Source organism: Mesoplodon densirostris, chromosome 10, assembly GCF_025265405.1.
Source record: "Mesoplodon densirostris isolate mMesDen1 chromosome 10, mMesDen1 primary haplotype, whole genome shotgun sequence".
Classification (NCBI taxonomy): Eukaryota; Metazoa; Chordata; class Mammalia; order Artiodactyla; family Ziphiidae; genus Mesoplodon; species Mesoplodon densirostris.
In genome coordinates this window covers 40943234-40957752 of record NC_082670.1, presented here as the reverse complement: position 1 = coordinate 40957752, position 14519 = coordinate 40943234, and the positions used below count along the sequence as shown (strand labels likewise).

General features: G+C 52.9%; 3 protein-coding genes across 3 annotated transcripts; 2 read left to right on the top strand and 1 right to left on the bottom strand.

The window, feature by feature from the left end:
* Positions 1-15: 15 nt before the first annotated feature.
* RPS18 (ribosomal protein S18) lies at positions 16-4606 on the top strand. Its single transcript, XM_060109278.1, has 6 exons — positions 16-119; positions 588-686; positions 3880-3966; positions 4051-4152; positions 4260-4351; positions 4479-4606. Exons 1-6 carry the CDS (start codon positions 117-119, stop codon positions 4552-4554), a joined length of 459 nt encoding a protein of 152 aa, XP_059965261.1. The 5' UTR covers positions 16-116; the 3' UTR covers positions 4555-4606.
* Positions 4607-5283: 677 nt separating this feature from the next.
* On the top strand, positions 5284-6978 carry B3GALT4 (beta-1,3-galactosyltransferase 4). The gene is made up of 2 exons (XM_060110348.1): positions 5284-5347; positions 5527-6978. Exon 2 carries the CDS (start codon positions 5546-5548, stop codon positions 6680-6682), a length of 1137 nt encoding a protein of 378 aa, XP_059966331.1. The 5' UTR covers positions 5284-5347; positions 5527-5545; the 3' UTR covers positions 6683-6978.
* Positions 6979-7252: 274 nt separating this feature from the next.
* WDR46 (WD repeat domain 46) lies at positions 7253-14299 on the bottom strand. The gene is made up of 15 exons (XM_060110291.1): positions 14136-14299; positions 13824-14036; positions 13635-13715; positions 13379-13491; positions 13167-13254; positions 12977-13038; positions 12651-12755; positions 12395-12545; positions 12130-12265; positions 11715-11814; positions 8368-8681; positions 8128-8222; positions 7892-7987; positions 7650-7763; positions 7253-7536 (listed from the first exon to the last, which is right to left on the bottom strand). Exons 1-15 carry the CDS (start codon positions 14202-14204, stop codon positions 7438-7440), a joined length of 1836 nt encoding a protein of 611 aa, XP_059966274.1. The 5' UTR covers positions 14205-14299; the 3' UTR covers positions 7253-7437.
* Positions 14300-14519: the final 220 nt, after the last annotated feature.

Genomic DNA, 14519 nt, shown 5'->3' with positions numbered 1-14519 from the left:
GAAGCTCCTCATCAAGATCGCTCCGCCCCTTCTGACGGGTAGTGATATAGTGCTGGTACGTCACTTCCGTTCTCTCTTCCACTGGAGGCCTACACGCCGCGGCTGGGGCCGCCGCCATGGTAAGACAGGAATCGGTTCGGGGATCTGGCGACATCGGAACCGGGGCAAGGAAGGTCTGCTGTCAGGGGGCCGAAAATGTCCTATCCTGGGGGCCTGCAACTTTCTGTGTGGAGCCTTGGATCGCACCCCTGGAAAAGGACGACTAAAGACATCCAGTTCTGGGGAGTGGGGCCGGAGGAAGTCATTCCCCGGGCGCTGGAAAGGCTTGGATGTGAGTGGGGACCTCGGCCTCCGCCACTCAAGAGTGTACTTTGGGAACAGGCAGGAGACGTGCTTCCTCCCGGAGGTTGCATCTTTCCAAGCCTGAACACTTGATGCTCCTGCTGTCTGCAGGACTGAGGATTTGTTGTGTCGTGGAAACCTGACGGAGGCTTCTTGCTCTCTGTGTGACAAGCTTAACGCTCGTGTTTGAGGTTACGGTTTAATGGTAGTTCACGGTGTCTAATTTCTCCCCGAATCTCTGTCAGTCTCTAGTAATCCCCGAGAAGTTCCAGCACATTTTGCGAGTACTCAACACCAACATCGATGGGCGGCGGAAAATTGCCTTTGCCATCACTGCAATTAAGGTAAAGTAGGGTAAGGACTACTTGGGTTGTAAGTGAAACTTGGGTTGTTAACAATTGAGCTGTCGTTAAGGCAAGGTGGAGGAAGTCCCAACCAGATCACCACGTTTGCTGGGTAAAAAAAGAATAGTTAAGAGCGCAACTAGTCCCCTTAACCATATTTGCCCTAAAAGGTAAGTGATAAAAGCCAAAGAACAGTCTCAGGTCAAGCCAGTGTATTTCACCTAGGGGATGGGGAATGGGTTTGGTTGTCTACCTGAATACACTAAAAACTTCCTGGACCATCAGCCATCAATCAGCTTGTAAGGTCCGTGCTACATTTGGTTTCTGCCCCTCTCCCCCAGTGCATCATAACATAAAGTCTTCCTGGGAAATGTGTATATCCTAGGAATTGGATAATTGTACATTTCGAAGGGTGAGTAGAAATGCCAAGAGATCCTAAGTTGGGAGATGGGAGGTGTCACTATGTCATGACAGGACACCATTATAAGTATTTTATAGATAGCTTGTTAACTTAAAACAGTATATCATAAACTTTTCTTTATAAGATCCATCGCATTTACTTTTTCATTCTGTAATTCAAGGAGCACAGCTTTCATACTTAAAAGGTACATATGAAGACTGCTTCCTTCTGTGAAACTAGTAAGGCAGTGTGAAATACAGTACAGGCTTACCTCATTCTATCGTGCTTGGCAATAATGTGTTTTTTGTGGCAACCCTGTCTCAAGGAAGTCAGTTTTCAATAGCATTTGCTCACTTGGTGTCTCTGTCACATTTTGGTAATTCTTGCAATATTTCAAACGTTTTCATTGCTGTATTTGTTAATGGTGATCTGTGATCGGTGGTCTTTGGTGTTAAGGTATGTATGGGTTTTTTTGAGACATAAGGCTATTGCTCCCTTAATAGGTTACATAACTTTTACATGTGTTGGGAAACCAAAATATATTGTGTAGCTCCCTTTATTGCAATATTCACTGTTCGGCATGGTCTGGAACTGAGCCCACTGTATCTGTGAGGTTGCCTGTTCCCTTTTTAAAGGCTGTAGATGAGACAGTGAAAATAAAAGATGAGCATGGTTAGTAGGATACTTCTGTTAAACCCTTCCTTTGCCTCTTTGAAATTAATTAGTTTGTTATTTGTTACCTTAAGTATGTGTCAACCTTTGTAGTCAGCTTAAAACAGTTTAACCAAAGCAGTTTCCGATACTTAATGAGTATTTTGATAAATCTTTTTATTAACTTGATGCCCTACTTATCACTGGGAAAGATTAGATATAGACAGGTACTAGGGCCGTTGCTAATTGTGTGGAAAGTCAGCCTTTGCTGGCTCTTCCTCTGGTGAGACAACTAAAGCTTGCAGGTGGTCTTTGGGGGGGGGCAGTTTTTAGCTATTACATATAGTGCTGTTACAAATGTTCTAGTACATGTACATATACATTCTTAAAGAACATCCATCTACATTTCTGGTAGGTATATAGGACATGTATATGTTTAGCTTTAGTAATACTGCTAAACAGTTTTCCAAAGTGGTCGTATCAATTTACACTTTCTACCAGAAATGAATGGAAGCCCTGTTGCTCCACCACCTTTGCAGGTGGTCTTTTGTTAATGATCTGGAATGTACGGTGGGGTAATACTTAGAAATTGGAAGAAAGTTGCCGGGGGGAGGTTGAGGTTGAGTATAAGGAGGGGTTCCTCAAAAAAATGTAGTTAGAGGAGCAAGGTTAATTGGCCAGGGAAAGGTGAAGTATCGAAGTTGGCACAAGCAGAAGAGGGTATTTGCTGAGAGGTAATACACACCTGCAAGGTTATTCTGTGCCATGATCCCTTTGTTGTTTTGTTTCCATTTGTACACTTTTGCTATGAGTATTCTTTAAGGCTGGTTGTTCTGCTCTTTCTCTAAATCAGGATGATAACTGTTTGTGGATTGTTTGGAAACATGGAGGGGGTTGGAATTGGTCACAATGACTGGGTTTCAGAGACTAGTATGAAGTTAGTATCAACTCTTCTGTTAGATGGTCCAGGCTGTTGATGAGAAAGTGATGATTTCCTGTAGTGTACTCTTCTGGATGGAGAGAATAAGGGTGGTCTGCTTGGGGCAGAGTAAAGGAGATCTGGGGGTCTAACTTAGGAGGTTGGCAAGCCAGTATCTAAATAGGGCTTTCAAAAATCTTAGCTTGACAGCAACTTTTTAAAAAACTTGTTTATGGAAAGTTTTAAACACTTAAAAGTAGAAGGAAAAGAAAGTTTGAGAGAGACTTAAGATCCTAGTCTCTTCCAAATCAATCTGGTAATTTGACTTCCTGGTCACTTTCTTGCAGAGAGGAAATATCATCTATTTCAGTTTCCTGGGGCCCTTGTAACACAGACTTGTTGGCTTCAAACAACAGAAACTTAATCTCTCAGTTCTGGATGCCAAACATCCTTGGTTTCTTTGTGTTACAGCTGCATCACTCTGGTGTCTCGCCTCTTATCACATGCTTGCTTCCCTCTGTGTCTGTGTCCTCTCCTTTGATAAGAACGCCAGTCATTGGATTTAATCCAGTATGACCTCATTTTAACAAACTATATTTCAAAATAAAGTAACATTTTGAGGTTCCGGATGGACATACATTTGGTGGGACACTAGTCATCCCAGGACACAGTCCTTCACTATCCAAGTCTATTTGGCTTTGAATTCAGGTGGCAAGGAGTACCAGTGGTGGTGGTGATACAGTGTCACTGATGTAAGTGTTCGTTTAGTTTGATCGTGCAGTGACCTGCCCAAAGGATCATGGCCCGTGGCCCTTAGACATTAGCAACTGACATTCCTACCCCTTAATCAACCCTATTCAAAATACCCTAATCTTGCTGCCACATCAGCTCTGAGGGACATCAGCTTCATCCTCCACGATGCAGAAATGAGGAGGTGCCATTCTTGGGTGCTGCTGTGTTGTCTTAACAGCAGCATTTACAACTACGTCCGTATGCTGGGCAATGTGGGGAAAAAATCTGCTTTCAAGGGGTGTATGCCCCAAGTCCTCTGGTCCAGCCCTGCCTCTGAACAAAACTTTTTCTCTTAATGATTAGGCTTTGTATCTGGAAAAGTATAAGACACTAGTTTATTTTAGGACCTACCTTTCTGTGCTTTTTGAATCATGAGTCTATAAAGGAAACCAAAAAAATCAGACTCATCCGACTCTGAAACCTTTCCTCAGGGTGTGGGGCGAAGATATGCTCATGTGGTGTTGAGGAAAGCAGACATCGACCTCACCAAGAGGGCAGGAGAGCTCACTGAGGATGAGGTGAGGACAAGGGGGGCTGGGGGTTGGGCCTATGGGGAGGGGGCGGGGAGACCATCTGGACCTGACCCTTGTCCTGCCTGCCAGGTGGAACGTGTGATCACCATTATGCAGAATCCACGCCAATACAAGATCCCAGACTGGTTCTTAAACAGACAGAAGGATGTGAAGGATGGAAAATACAGCCAGGTGTGTATAAAGATGGGAGAGATTAGAGAAAAGCAGGATGTCCATTTAGAATTGGTCATAGGCCAGGGGGTAGAACAAGCATACCTCACCCTCTCCTCTGTATCCAGGTCCTGGCCAACGGTCTGGACAACAAGCTCCGTGAAGACCTGGAGCGACTGAAGAAGATTAGGGCCCACCGAGGGCTACGCCACTTCTGGGGGTGAGTGGGGCGGGGGTTCATCTCTGCCTGTCCCTAGACTCCCAGGGAATTTTCATGCTCTGTCTTTTTCCAGACGTTTGTTTTGTGTGGTGTAAGACCTGTAACCCTTCTCTTTTCTCACCTGCAGACTTCGTGTACGAGGCCAGCACACCAAGACCACAGGCCGCCGTGGCCGCACCGTGGGTGTGTCCAAGAAGAAATAAATTTGTGGGCGTTGTCTGTTAATAAATAGTTTATACAGTTGTGGCTTCCTTCTTTATGGTTCTTTGCATTTTTCTGGAGACACTAATAGGGAACATGTTCTCACACTGGGCCCTGTTGGTCATTTTCCCTCCTGCTTGATTTCCCCACTCAGCTGCCCAGACAGTGTCCTTGGTCTTGGTTAAAGCTGTGCTGCTGCCACTCCCCACTGCGGGAAGCAACATTTTACTTAGTGGTGCCCCGCTCTCCAGGTGGGTGGGAGAAGGGGCAATCGACATGCTCATCCTCAGGAGAAGCCCTCATGATTTTCAAGACTAGGCTCCCTATTGTTGGCTTGCAGGGTGTTGAGGCTTGTGTAGGTATTTGAGCCTAGCCGGTTGCCGCTTAGGTATTTCCAGCTCTTTACCACCTTAGGTTTCTGAGAGTTGGGGGGAGATGCTGATATTGGTGACCCGGAAGAGCTGAGCGGCAGGGAGGGGTGGGGCGCGTTGTTGCCAGGGAGCCGCTGCCGTTCCGGCTGCACAGCGTTCGCCCGCTGTGCCAGAGGCCGGCAGGTCCAATTCCATTCTTGGCCAGTTTCGGGGAAGGCCCCACTTCTACACCACCCGCTCCCTCCCATCTGCATTGTGGTTGCCGCGCGGCTGCGAAGGTTTTCAGAGGGTTGCTGGGGACGCGCACGCCACGCCCTCCCAGCGAGAGGGGCGGGACTAGGCCGCTTCCGCGGACGGGGGAGGTGACTGGTGAAGCGGAAACCCGCCGGCCATGGAGGCAGGCCTCGGCGGCCGAGCCGACAAGGTAACCTCCCCCCAGCTGCAGCCATGGGCTCCGCCGCGCCGCCTCCCGCGCCGGCACCTTAGGGCGCTGGTACAGGCCGTACCCTCCGCCCGCCCCAGCCCTGGCGTGGCCGGTTAGGGATCCAAGTGTCCTAGATCTGCACTCTCCGCCCTCTAACCGCGTTCCATCTTTCCCTCCAGGTCCCCTCTGCGCCGCACCATGCGCCTCAGCCTCTTCCGGCGCCTTCTCCTGGCCGCCCTGCTGCTCGTGATTATCTGGACGCTCTTTGGGCCCTCGGGCATCGGGGAGGAGCTGCTGAGCCTCTCGCTAGCTTCCCTGCTCCCAGGCCCGGCCTCGCCCGGGCCGCCCCTGACCCTGCCCCGCCTCCTGATCCCCAACGAGGAGGCGTGCGGCGGTCCCGGTCTTCCGCCCTTTCTGCTAATCCTGGTGTGCACGGCCCCGGAGAACCTGAATCGGAGAAACGCCATTCGGGCCTCGTGGGGCCGGCTGCGCGAGGCCCGAGGGCTCAGGGTGCAGACTGTCTTTCTGCTGGGAGAACCCAGCTGGGGCTCGCGCGGGAACGACCTGGCGCGGGAGTCAGCGGCCCAGGGGGACATAATGCAGGCGGCCTTCCAGGATTCCTACCGCAACCTCACTCTCAAGACCCTCAGCGGTCTGAACTGGGCCGACAAACACTGCCCCGTGGCCCGCTACATCCTCAAGACCGACGATGATGTGTTCGTCAATGTCCCCGAACTGGTATCAGAGTTGGTCCGGCGAGGAGGCCGCTGGGAGCAATGGGAAAGGGGCATGGGGCCCCCGAGAAAGGCGAAAGTTGGAGATGAAAAGTGGGAAGGAGGCCCCACCTTGGCGAGGCAGCCCGTGCCCCTCTTGTACCTGGGCCGTGTGCATTGGTGGGTGTACCCCTCTCGGACACCAGGGGGCAAGCACCAGATATCAGAGAAACAGTGGCCTCCCACCTGGGGCCCCTTTCCCCCCTACGCCTCAGGCACGGGGTATGTGCTATCGGCTTCTGCTGTGCAGCTCATACTGAAGGTAGCCAGCCGGGCACCCCCTCTGCCACTGGAGGATGTCTTTGTGGGGTTAAGTGCCCGACGAGGAGGCCTCGCCCCAACCCACTGTGTCAAGCTGGCTGGTGCCACCCACTACCCCCTGGATCGGTGCTGCTATGGGAAATTCCTGCTGACATCTCACAAGTTGGACCCCTGGGAGATGCAGGAAGCCTGGAAGCTGGTGGGTGGCTCTGACGGGGAAAGAACTGTACCCTTCTGCTCCTGGCTCCAGGGAGTCCTCGGCATCCTCCGATGCCGGATAATAGCCTGGCTTCACAGCTGAGAGGGCCTGGGCGCCCAGGAGAGGGGTGAGGAGCTGAGAGTCCAGCCAGCACCCTCACCACCTTCTCTCTCCTGGGCCCAAGGCAGGGGCTCTAGCTGGCTGCAACTGATTGGTTGCCCTACACCAGATGCTCAGTCTGTCACTGAAGACTGAGGGATACAGGAGACACCTAGGGGGCTGCTTGGCCTGCCAGCCCCAAAGATGGTCATCAAGAAGAGCTGCACATGCTGGGTTGTTCTCTCCAGCCACGGCAGGGGAGGGGCACAAGCCCCTCAATAAACTTGTCTCTTTCCCTCTTCGAGTACAGTGTGGTCCTCACCAGGAGTCTCAGATCACAAACCTGGGGAGCCTGAAGGCTACCAGAGGCTGCTGGATGGAAAGGACATCTCCAGGGATGTGGTAGAGGGAGGACAGCCTCTCCCTGGAGGAAGGCCCTAGAGAGCCAGACTAAAGCCACAGTGACCACAAGATAGGGGTGAGGGTAGAAGCAAGACACCACGACCTCTCGCGTCTGAGAGCAGCCCCAGGCCGGACATGGGAAGGGAACAGGTCCACGGGATGATCCAGACATGTTATCCAAAAACCCACCTTCCTGTTTAATACCAAGCCCTCTCCCCCAACCCCCGGTAGTCAGCTTTCCACCCCCTGTTGGGGGGGGGCGGCTCACTGCTCCCTCCTCATTCCAGGGAACAGGTCATTCCCCACAGGTGCTCTTGGGGAGAGAATGTCATTCCCAGGAACCCCTGGAGCCTGGCTCAGCGCACAAATCTGTCCAGGGCAGATGGCCGGGCCTCCATGGGCTTGGCCTTCTCTTGCTTCTGCGGCTGCTGCTCCAGGCTCTGCCGGACTTTGTCCTGGGGTGGGGAGAAAGGGGCGAGGTGAGAAGTGGCAGGCTGGCAAAGCCAAAGATACAAGCAGGAGGGCACAGCCCACAGGCCGCCCGGCCCATCCCCCAGTGCTCGCTTACCCTGTGTTCCTCATCCATGACCTTCCTCTTCCTCTTCACCAGACTTGCTGTGGAGCTGCGGCCCTTCTGCTTTGGCTTTGGCTGGAAGGGAGGCTTGGTGTCGGGATCGTAGCCCTGAGGGAGGGGACAGGAGTGAAACCTGAAACAGACTTCCAAGGCAGGGAACTGCACTTCTGAGGACATGGCGGGGACAGGATGTGGGGGTGAGGAAGGCCCCGGGCCCTCGGGGGCCTGTTCCATACCAGCCTCTCAAGCCGTTCCTTCTTTTCCTGCTCCAGAGAGATGACATCAACCTCTGCCAGGGCTCGTGGGTCCAGACAAATGAGCTCTGCAGGTACCTGGGTGTGTCACAGAGGGACAGGAATGCATAAGGAGCCACAGGAGGGTGACACCAAAGAGGGCTGGAAACCAGAGACGCCGCTGAAGCCCACTCTTCCCAAGACCCCTGGCCCCAAACCACACGCAGACACTTCCTCACCTTCTCCAGTAGGGCCTTCACCTCCCACTCCTGGCGCTGCTTCCGGCTCCTGTATGGGTTACTCTCCAGGCCGTCGAAGTTGGGCTCAGCAGCCCCTGGAGGGAGGAGGGAACACGGAACTGTAAACAGGAACCTGCTCCAGCCTGAGGAAGCCTCTGGCCCCCAGCTGTCTCAGGGTCAGGCCCACTCCAGCTTCCATCCCGAGGTCATCCACTTAGAGCCCCAGCCCTGCCCACTCACCAGGGACCAGCATGCTGGTGATGCCCCCGCTGTGCCCCACTCCCAGCACATCTTCAAAGGGGCAGAACTGAAGGCCATGCACGTGGCCTGAGAGCCGGTGGGTGAGGTAGGGCTGCTCCAGGGACGGGGGGCTGGCCTTGCCCTGTCCTGCCCATATGTTGACCACATCGCCCGTTCCTGCAGCCAGCAGTCCCCGCTGGGAGAAGGCCAGGTGCCCCGCTCCCTGGGGCAGGGTCCGAGTGCTCAGAGGCTGGAATGTCCCTCGCAAGTCAAAGATCTTCAGCTGGTGGTCCAGACCAGAGGTGGCCATGTGCCTGGGGGCAAGGGGGTGGTGATTAATCCATAGTATGAGCTTACTGGGCAGGCCTGTGGCGAAGTCCAGGCATCAGGTCTGGCTGAGGAGAAGACCAGTAACGACAGTGATCACTACCATCACACCACACACTCCGCGCACCTCTGCTCAGTGAGGCGTCACGCAGCTGTACTATTTTCATTTCCCTTTTACAGAGAAGAAACTGAAGCTAGCTCCGAGAAAGGAAATCAGGGTGAGTGGTAGAGCTAGAATTCAAGTCAGACCTGGGTCTTCAGTGTCTCTGCTCTTACCCACTCACGACATGTGAATGAAAGGGAGGACACACGCGACGATCTACACCCAGGTGTGAGGTCCCACCGCATAGACAGGCAGCCCGTCGGTAAGCAGCGGGAAGGGCTCATGGCAGTGGTCAGGGAGGGCTTCGTGGGATTTGAGCCATTCTAGGTAATTCTCAAGAAAGCACAAAAAACAGAGATGCATGTATAAGCAGGTACAAATGAATGCACATCAGAGCGTGGAGACAGGGAGATGGAAGCAGGGGTTTGTTTTCCAGGCTGGTGGGAAATAGGGCCAGGAGGGGACAAATTGCAGGGGCTCCTGAAGGTCGGACGGGAGATAGTTCCCAAAGCTGCTCTCCGGCAATGACAGGCCACAAGGTGGAGACTGCATGGACCTGAAGAAACCTCCTTAGGAAGCAAGGAAGTGATGCGCTCGAGGGCCCTGCCCCGCCCCCTTCCCTGGAAGGAGGGTGGGCAAGGTTGGTGACCAAATCCTCTCAAGGAAGCATGTACCATACAAGTCATTTACTTGCAGAGGTTGGAGTTTCTATTGATGTTCAAGTTGCTCCTCAGAGAGGCTGAAGGGGGACCAGCCAGGCCAGGGGATGTATGTTTGCCAGAAGCCAAAGACCCTCCTCTTAGCCTTGGCTGTGAACCCAGGAGGAAGACACTAAGGAGTTCCTACTTGAGCAGAGACTTGGCCTGTGATGGGGCCGAAGAGAGGCCCAGCTGGATACTTGTCCTGACAAGACAATCAGGGCCCAGCTCCACCCAAGGGAGAGGCCATCAGCACAAACCAGGACTTATGGAGGGCTCCTGGGACACAGGGTCACACCCTTCACTGAGCCAACAACTCAGGAGCACACGCTGGCTCCTGCCCCAAACACACCCAGCTCTGGGATCCCCTGTGCAAATGCCCACCCAGTGGCCAGATGGGTATCCAAGGCCACACTACCACGCTACTGAACTTGCAAGAAACACTTCAGCTTTGCAAGTCCAATCCAATCCTAATGCAAGCTTCCAGAAAGCCAGCTGAGGACAATAGTCAGCCTCATCTCTGGAGCCCCTGTGGCTTGTCTGAGGCACCCCTGAAGAGGACCAGAGCTAAGCCGGGGTGGGCCTAAGACCAAGGACCAGAGCTGTCTGGTGTCAGGCTGTTGACCAAACTTCCGTGAACGAACTGATGGAGCCCTGAGCGCAGGAGTAGCTGACCCAGGCAGCCCGGGGAAGGCCAAGTCCAGCTCAGGTCCAATGGCCCACAGAAGGCAGAAAACCTCAGGACAGGCTCCCCGACAGTCCTAGCTCCAGACTGGCACAGACATGGAGTAAAAGGGGCAGAAGCGAACCACTTGTCCACAGAGACACAACTATGGGGGGCCCAGGAGGCCTGAGCATCTGGCAGGCTTTCATAAGTTGGTAGCCACTGGGATTTTCTTCTTCCTGATTTTCTATCAAACAACTTAAAAGTAAGGTTATGGAGTTAATACTTAATGTAGAAGATTCCTGAGCAATGGCGTAAAAGGAGGAAAGCCATGTGGGAAAGAGTATTCTGACATCAACACCCAGGACACACAAGAAGGAGGAAGAACCAGAGGCTAGAAACAGAGACAGCGAGAATGGCGAGAAACAGACCTTGGAGGGACCCTGGAGGGGAAAAGCAGTCAGGACTTCACAGCGGTCGTGAGGCGGAAATTCAAAGCAGACCTGCCACCCCCAACCCTTCACATCACCAGCCAGACCTAAAGAGGACGATCGTCTTTGACAAAGATGATGAAACACAGCGCTCCCTACCCACCAGGCACCATGATCAACTCTATAGGCCTTAACTCGTGTTCATACCTACAACAGTTTTCTAAGCTAAGCCCCAGGCTTGGCAAACTACGGCCCATGAGCCAACAAAGCCAGCGCACCACCTATTTCTGTACAGCCCACAAGCTGTAAGGAATAGTTTTTACATTTTTAAGTAGTTGGGGAAAAAAAATCAAAAGAAATATATTTTGAAACATGAAAATTATTTGAAAACTCCAAGGTCAGCATCTACAAATAAAAATTTATTGGGACACAGTCACACTCATTCAGTTACTTATTCTGTGGCTGCTTTTTGTGCTAAGACAGCACGGTATTGTGGTCAAGACTGACACCACGTAAAGCATCTCACTTGAGAGCATTTCAAGTACGACCCATCTCATCATCTATCTGTGCGAAAAGATGTTTGCAAAGATAACATACGCAAAATCTCTCCACAGATCGGCATCTGTAGATAAACACTTGCAATTGGGTTGGATGATTTGGGACACTAACTTTCAACCTCAATTAAGCCAAATGTTATTCTCAAAAACAGGAATCCAATTCTCATGAGTAGACCTGTATTACAAAAATATTGTGTTCAATTATTTTTCTAAGTTCATTGCTTAAAAATTTGTAATCCTTTGTTTCCTCTTGTTATTTAAAGACCTACATAAATCACTCAGTTATGCCCCATTGCCAACAAAGCCTAAAATACTTACTATCAGGCTCTTTACAGAAAGTCTTCTGGCCCTTGAGCGAGACACTCACATCCCCAGTCTCAGGGTGAGGCCGATGTGTGGTACACTGAGGTCACCTAACATGCTCGCTGACATGGCTGGTCGGGGAGAACACCAGGGTTTAAACCCAAGCAGCTTGGCTGCAGCGTCTGTGCTCCTCCTTTCTGCCCAGCTGTGACACACACACCGCCCCTCACCCCCCAACACCTCGGGCCCAAACAAGTAACTTACGTGCCTGTAGAATCTACTGCCACAGCCCGGACCCCACCACGGTGACAGAGAATCTTTGCCAGTGGCTCCTTCATGGCTGGGCTCCATAAAGACACAGTCCCTGGGCATCAGAGGAGAACTTTAGTTACTAAAAGGGCGCTGAGGTGATTAAACCTGGGAAAGACGGAGACTCAAGGCCAAGAAGTAACAAGAGAGGGAAGCAGAGGAGCAAGCTGAAGGGACCCGTTAGAAGCAAATATAGAAGAAAAGCAGGGGCATTCCCCGGCAGTCCAGTGGTTAGTACTCAGAGCTCTCAATGCCGAGGGCCCAAGTTCGATCCCTGGTCGGAGAACTAAGATCCCTCAAGCTGCAAAAAAAAAAAAAGAAAGAAAAGTAGAACAGGATGGTCAGGGTCAAAGTTCACCCAGGGACCGACCATTGCTGTGTCCCAGATGGATGACGGCATTGTAAGGGTTCTGAGTCAGGACATCGAGCCGTCCAGCCCGGGCATTCAGAGCTGCCACAATCTTTCCCACTGACACGTCCAGGTAGGTCAGAAACCCTGTCTCTGACTAAGAGAGAGAGAGAGAGAAAAAATGAGTCCTGATTGCCCTCTGTCCTTCCTCTACTGGGGCCCCAGGGGAGGATGGTCAGTCTTCTCAGGGGCTGCCACCCGGTCCCTGTGCTCTGCAGCCACTCACAGCTGTGGCCAGGAGAAAGTGGAAAGGCAGGAACTCAAGCCGCGTGATGCGGTCACAGCGTCGGATGCAATGGAGCTCGATGCCCTGGTTGTCGTAAATGTGAAGCCAGCGGTTCTGGGCGACAGCAAGCAGTGCCTCCGAATGCAGAAACCTGGGAGGAGCGGAGTAACGGTACCACGTGAAAGGGAGTCACCGGCTGTCATTCGATCAGGGATGGGCTGTCTCAGCCCCACCGCTGCTGCCCGAGGCCACTGACCGGATGTCCCGCACTGCCTCCATGACGTTGATCTCGCACATGAGCTTCTTTGTCACCCAGTCAAGGGCGGCCACATGACCCCGGCGCCCTCCCAAAGCCAGGTGTCTGTTGGAGTTGGAGGACAGGCAGGGTGTCAGTTCAGGGGGGCACCTGGGCTCAGAGGTCTGCCCTACGCCAGCTCCTCCTCTCCAGGTGAGAGCAGAGATGCTGCCATACACGCTCACCCTCACATGCAAGCAAATCACAAGACCCTCCCCACATCAACAACCCAGACACACACTGGTATGGCTGAGATGGGCAAGACTGAAGTAACTGGAATCCCTTACCTCCCAGTTCGAGAGTAATTAAGCCTGTAGGGTCCAAACTGCCTCAAGTTCAAGTCAAAATGCTAGAAAAAAAAGAAAAGAAAAAAAAAGAAAGAATTGGCTCCCTTTGGTAATTTTCTCTTCTAGTCCCCACTCCCATCTTACTCTGCATCCATCAACCCATTGGCCCCTTTTCCATCCTCAGGCTCACTTTGGCTGCACTTGCAATGTCCACAGCCTCCACGATGTCAGCCTGGCATATCTTTGCCGTGTCCTCCCCATCCTCTCCTTCCAGAAACCTGCAAGTGAGCATCAGGGGTGCATTAAGGCTTCCTAATATGAAGTGGGTGTACCAACATAAAAATGAGAAATGAGAGCCCTATAAAGCAGGGGCTGGGGAGGCCCATATTAGGGTCCACTCACCCAGGTTCCTCAGCAAGCAGCAGCTCAGAACGAGCAGCTTTGACACTTATTTCCTCTTCTTGAGCTTCAGCCGCCTCAAGTCGGCTCCAGATTTTGGTCTCAGAACGTGGCAGCTACAACATCGTTGGTGGAGAAGGAGTGGGAGGAGAACCAAGGGATATGGGAGTCACAGGAGAGCCACCTGGCCCCGCCTCCATCCAACTCACCCAGATACTCCCTGCCTGCAACCCCTCCCCACTCTCCGACTGGTCCTCACCTTTTTGGATTTGTCAATGCGACAGAACTTCTGAACCACCTCCACAGGGACGGGGGCGGGGCCTGCAAATGGGTCCTGGGCCTGGGGCAGGGAGGAGGCAATTAGGAAACAGGCTCAGGTTGACCCCAACCCTCGTGCCCTCAAGCACAAGGCGACTTGCCTTGCCACCCTATCAGGTCCCAGGCTCACCCCAGACAAGCTCCGCTGAGGCCCTGGACTCCTCCGTTCCCGGGGTTTCTTCGGGACCTGGGGCTTCTTGGAGATCCGTGACTTCTTTGTGCTGTGAGTGTTCTTTGGCTTCTGGGGGCGGAGCTCTCGATTCCTCTTCCGTTTACGAGGGGGACCTGGGGAGGCTCCGGCAGCGGTCGGAGTGGTCTCTTCCTCCCAGTATCGCCGCGGTTTCTGCCGGCAGATCAGGATCCCCGATAGTCCGCTGCCCCTCGCCCCACCCCTCCAACCCCGCAGCTAAAAACTTCCCTTCCACCCCAAGGAGGTCTCTACCTTCTTCTTGCGCTGAAGTTTGTCTTTCTTGGGCGGGACATTACTGCCCAGCTTGGGCACCGTCTCCATCTAGTCCACTCGAACCACGATACACGTGGAAACTCCTCTCAGCTGTCCCACAGTCGGATGGAGAACTCCCGGAAGTTCTCCGACCCTCATCCAATCAGCGACGCCCCCCGGTCTGAAGCCTTTTAGGCGCCATCTTGACTGAGGGTGCGCTCGCCACTGAGGGCCTCCGCGGGCCTTAGCCCCGCCCCCCCGTGCAGCTGCTTATACCCGAGTAATGAAAGAGAGGCTGTCCGGGGCCAGGACCCAAGCAACCGTGCAGTTTCTTTTTCCAGCTTGGTTTCCCCATCTTGCCTAAAACCTTTCAAATCCAATCTT

What these genes read in the sequence shown, in the direction of transcription:
- RPS18 (XM_060109278.1), top strand. An exon ending in AGGATGGAAAATACAGCCAG is followed by an intron (nt 4,153 to 4,259) that starts GTGTGTATAAAG and finishes CTCTGTATCCAG; the next exon opens with GTCCTGGCCAACGGTCTGGA. An exon ending in GGGCTACGCCACTTCTGGGG is followed by an intron (nt 4,352 to 4,478) that starts GTGAGTGGGGCG and finishes TCTCACCTGCAG; the next exon opens with ACTTCGTGTACGAGGCCAGC.
- B3GALT4 (XM_060110348.1), top strand. Translation starts at nt 5,546, where the DNA reads ATGCGCCTCAGCCTCTTCCGGCGCCTTCTCCTGGCCGCCCTGCTGCTC.
- WDR46 (XM_060110291.1), bottom strand. Translation starts at nt 14,204, where the DNA reads ATGGAGACGGTGCCCAAGCTGGGCAGTAATGTCCCGCCCAAGAAAGAC. An exon ending in CTCAGCGGAGCTTGTCTGGG is followed by an intron (nt 13,716 to 13,823) that starts GTGAGCCTGGGA and finishes TCCCTGCCCCAG; the next exon opens with GCCCAGGACCCATTTGCAGG. An exon ending in AATTACTCTCGAACTGGGAG is followed by an intron (nt 12,756 to 12,976) that starts GTAAGGGATTCC and finishes CAACTCCAACAG; the next exon opens with ACACCTGGCTTTGGGAGGGC.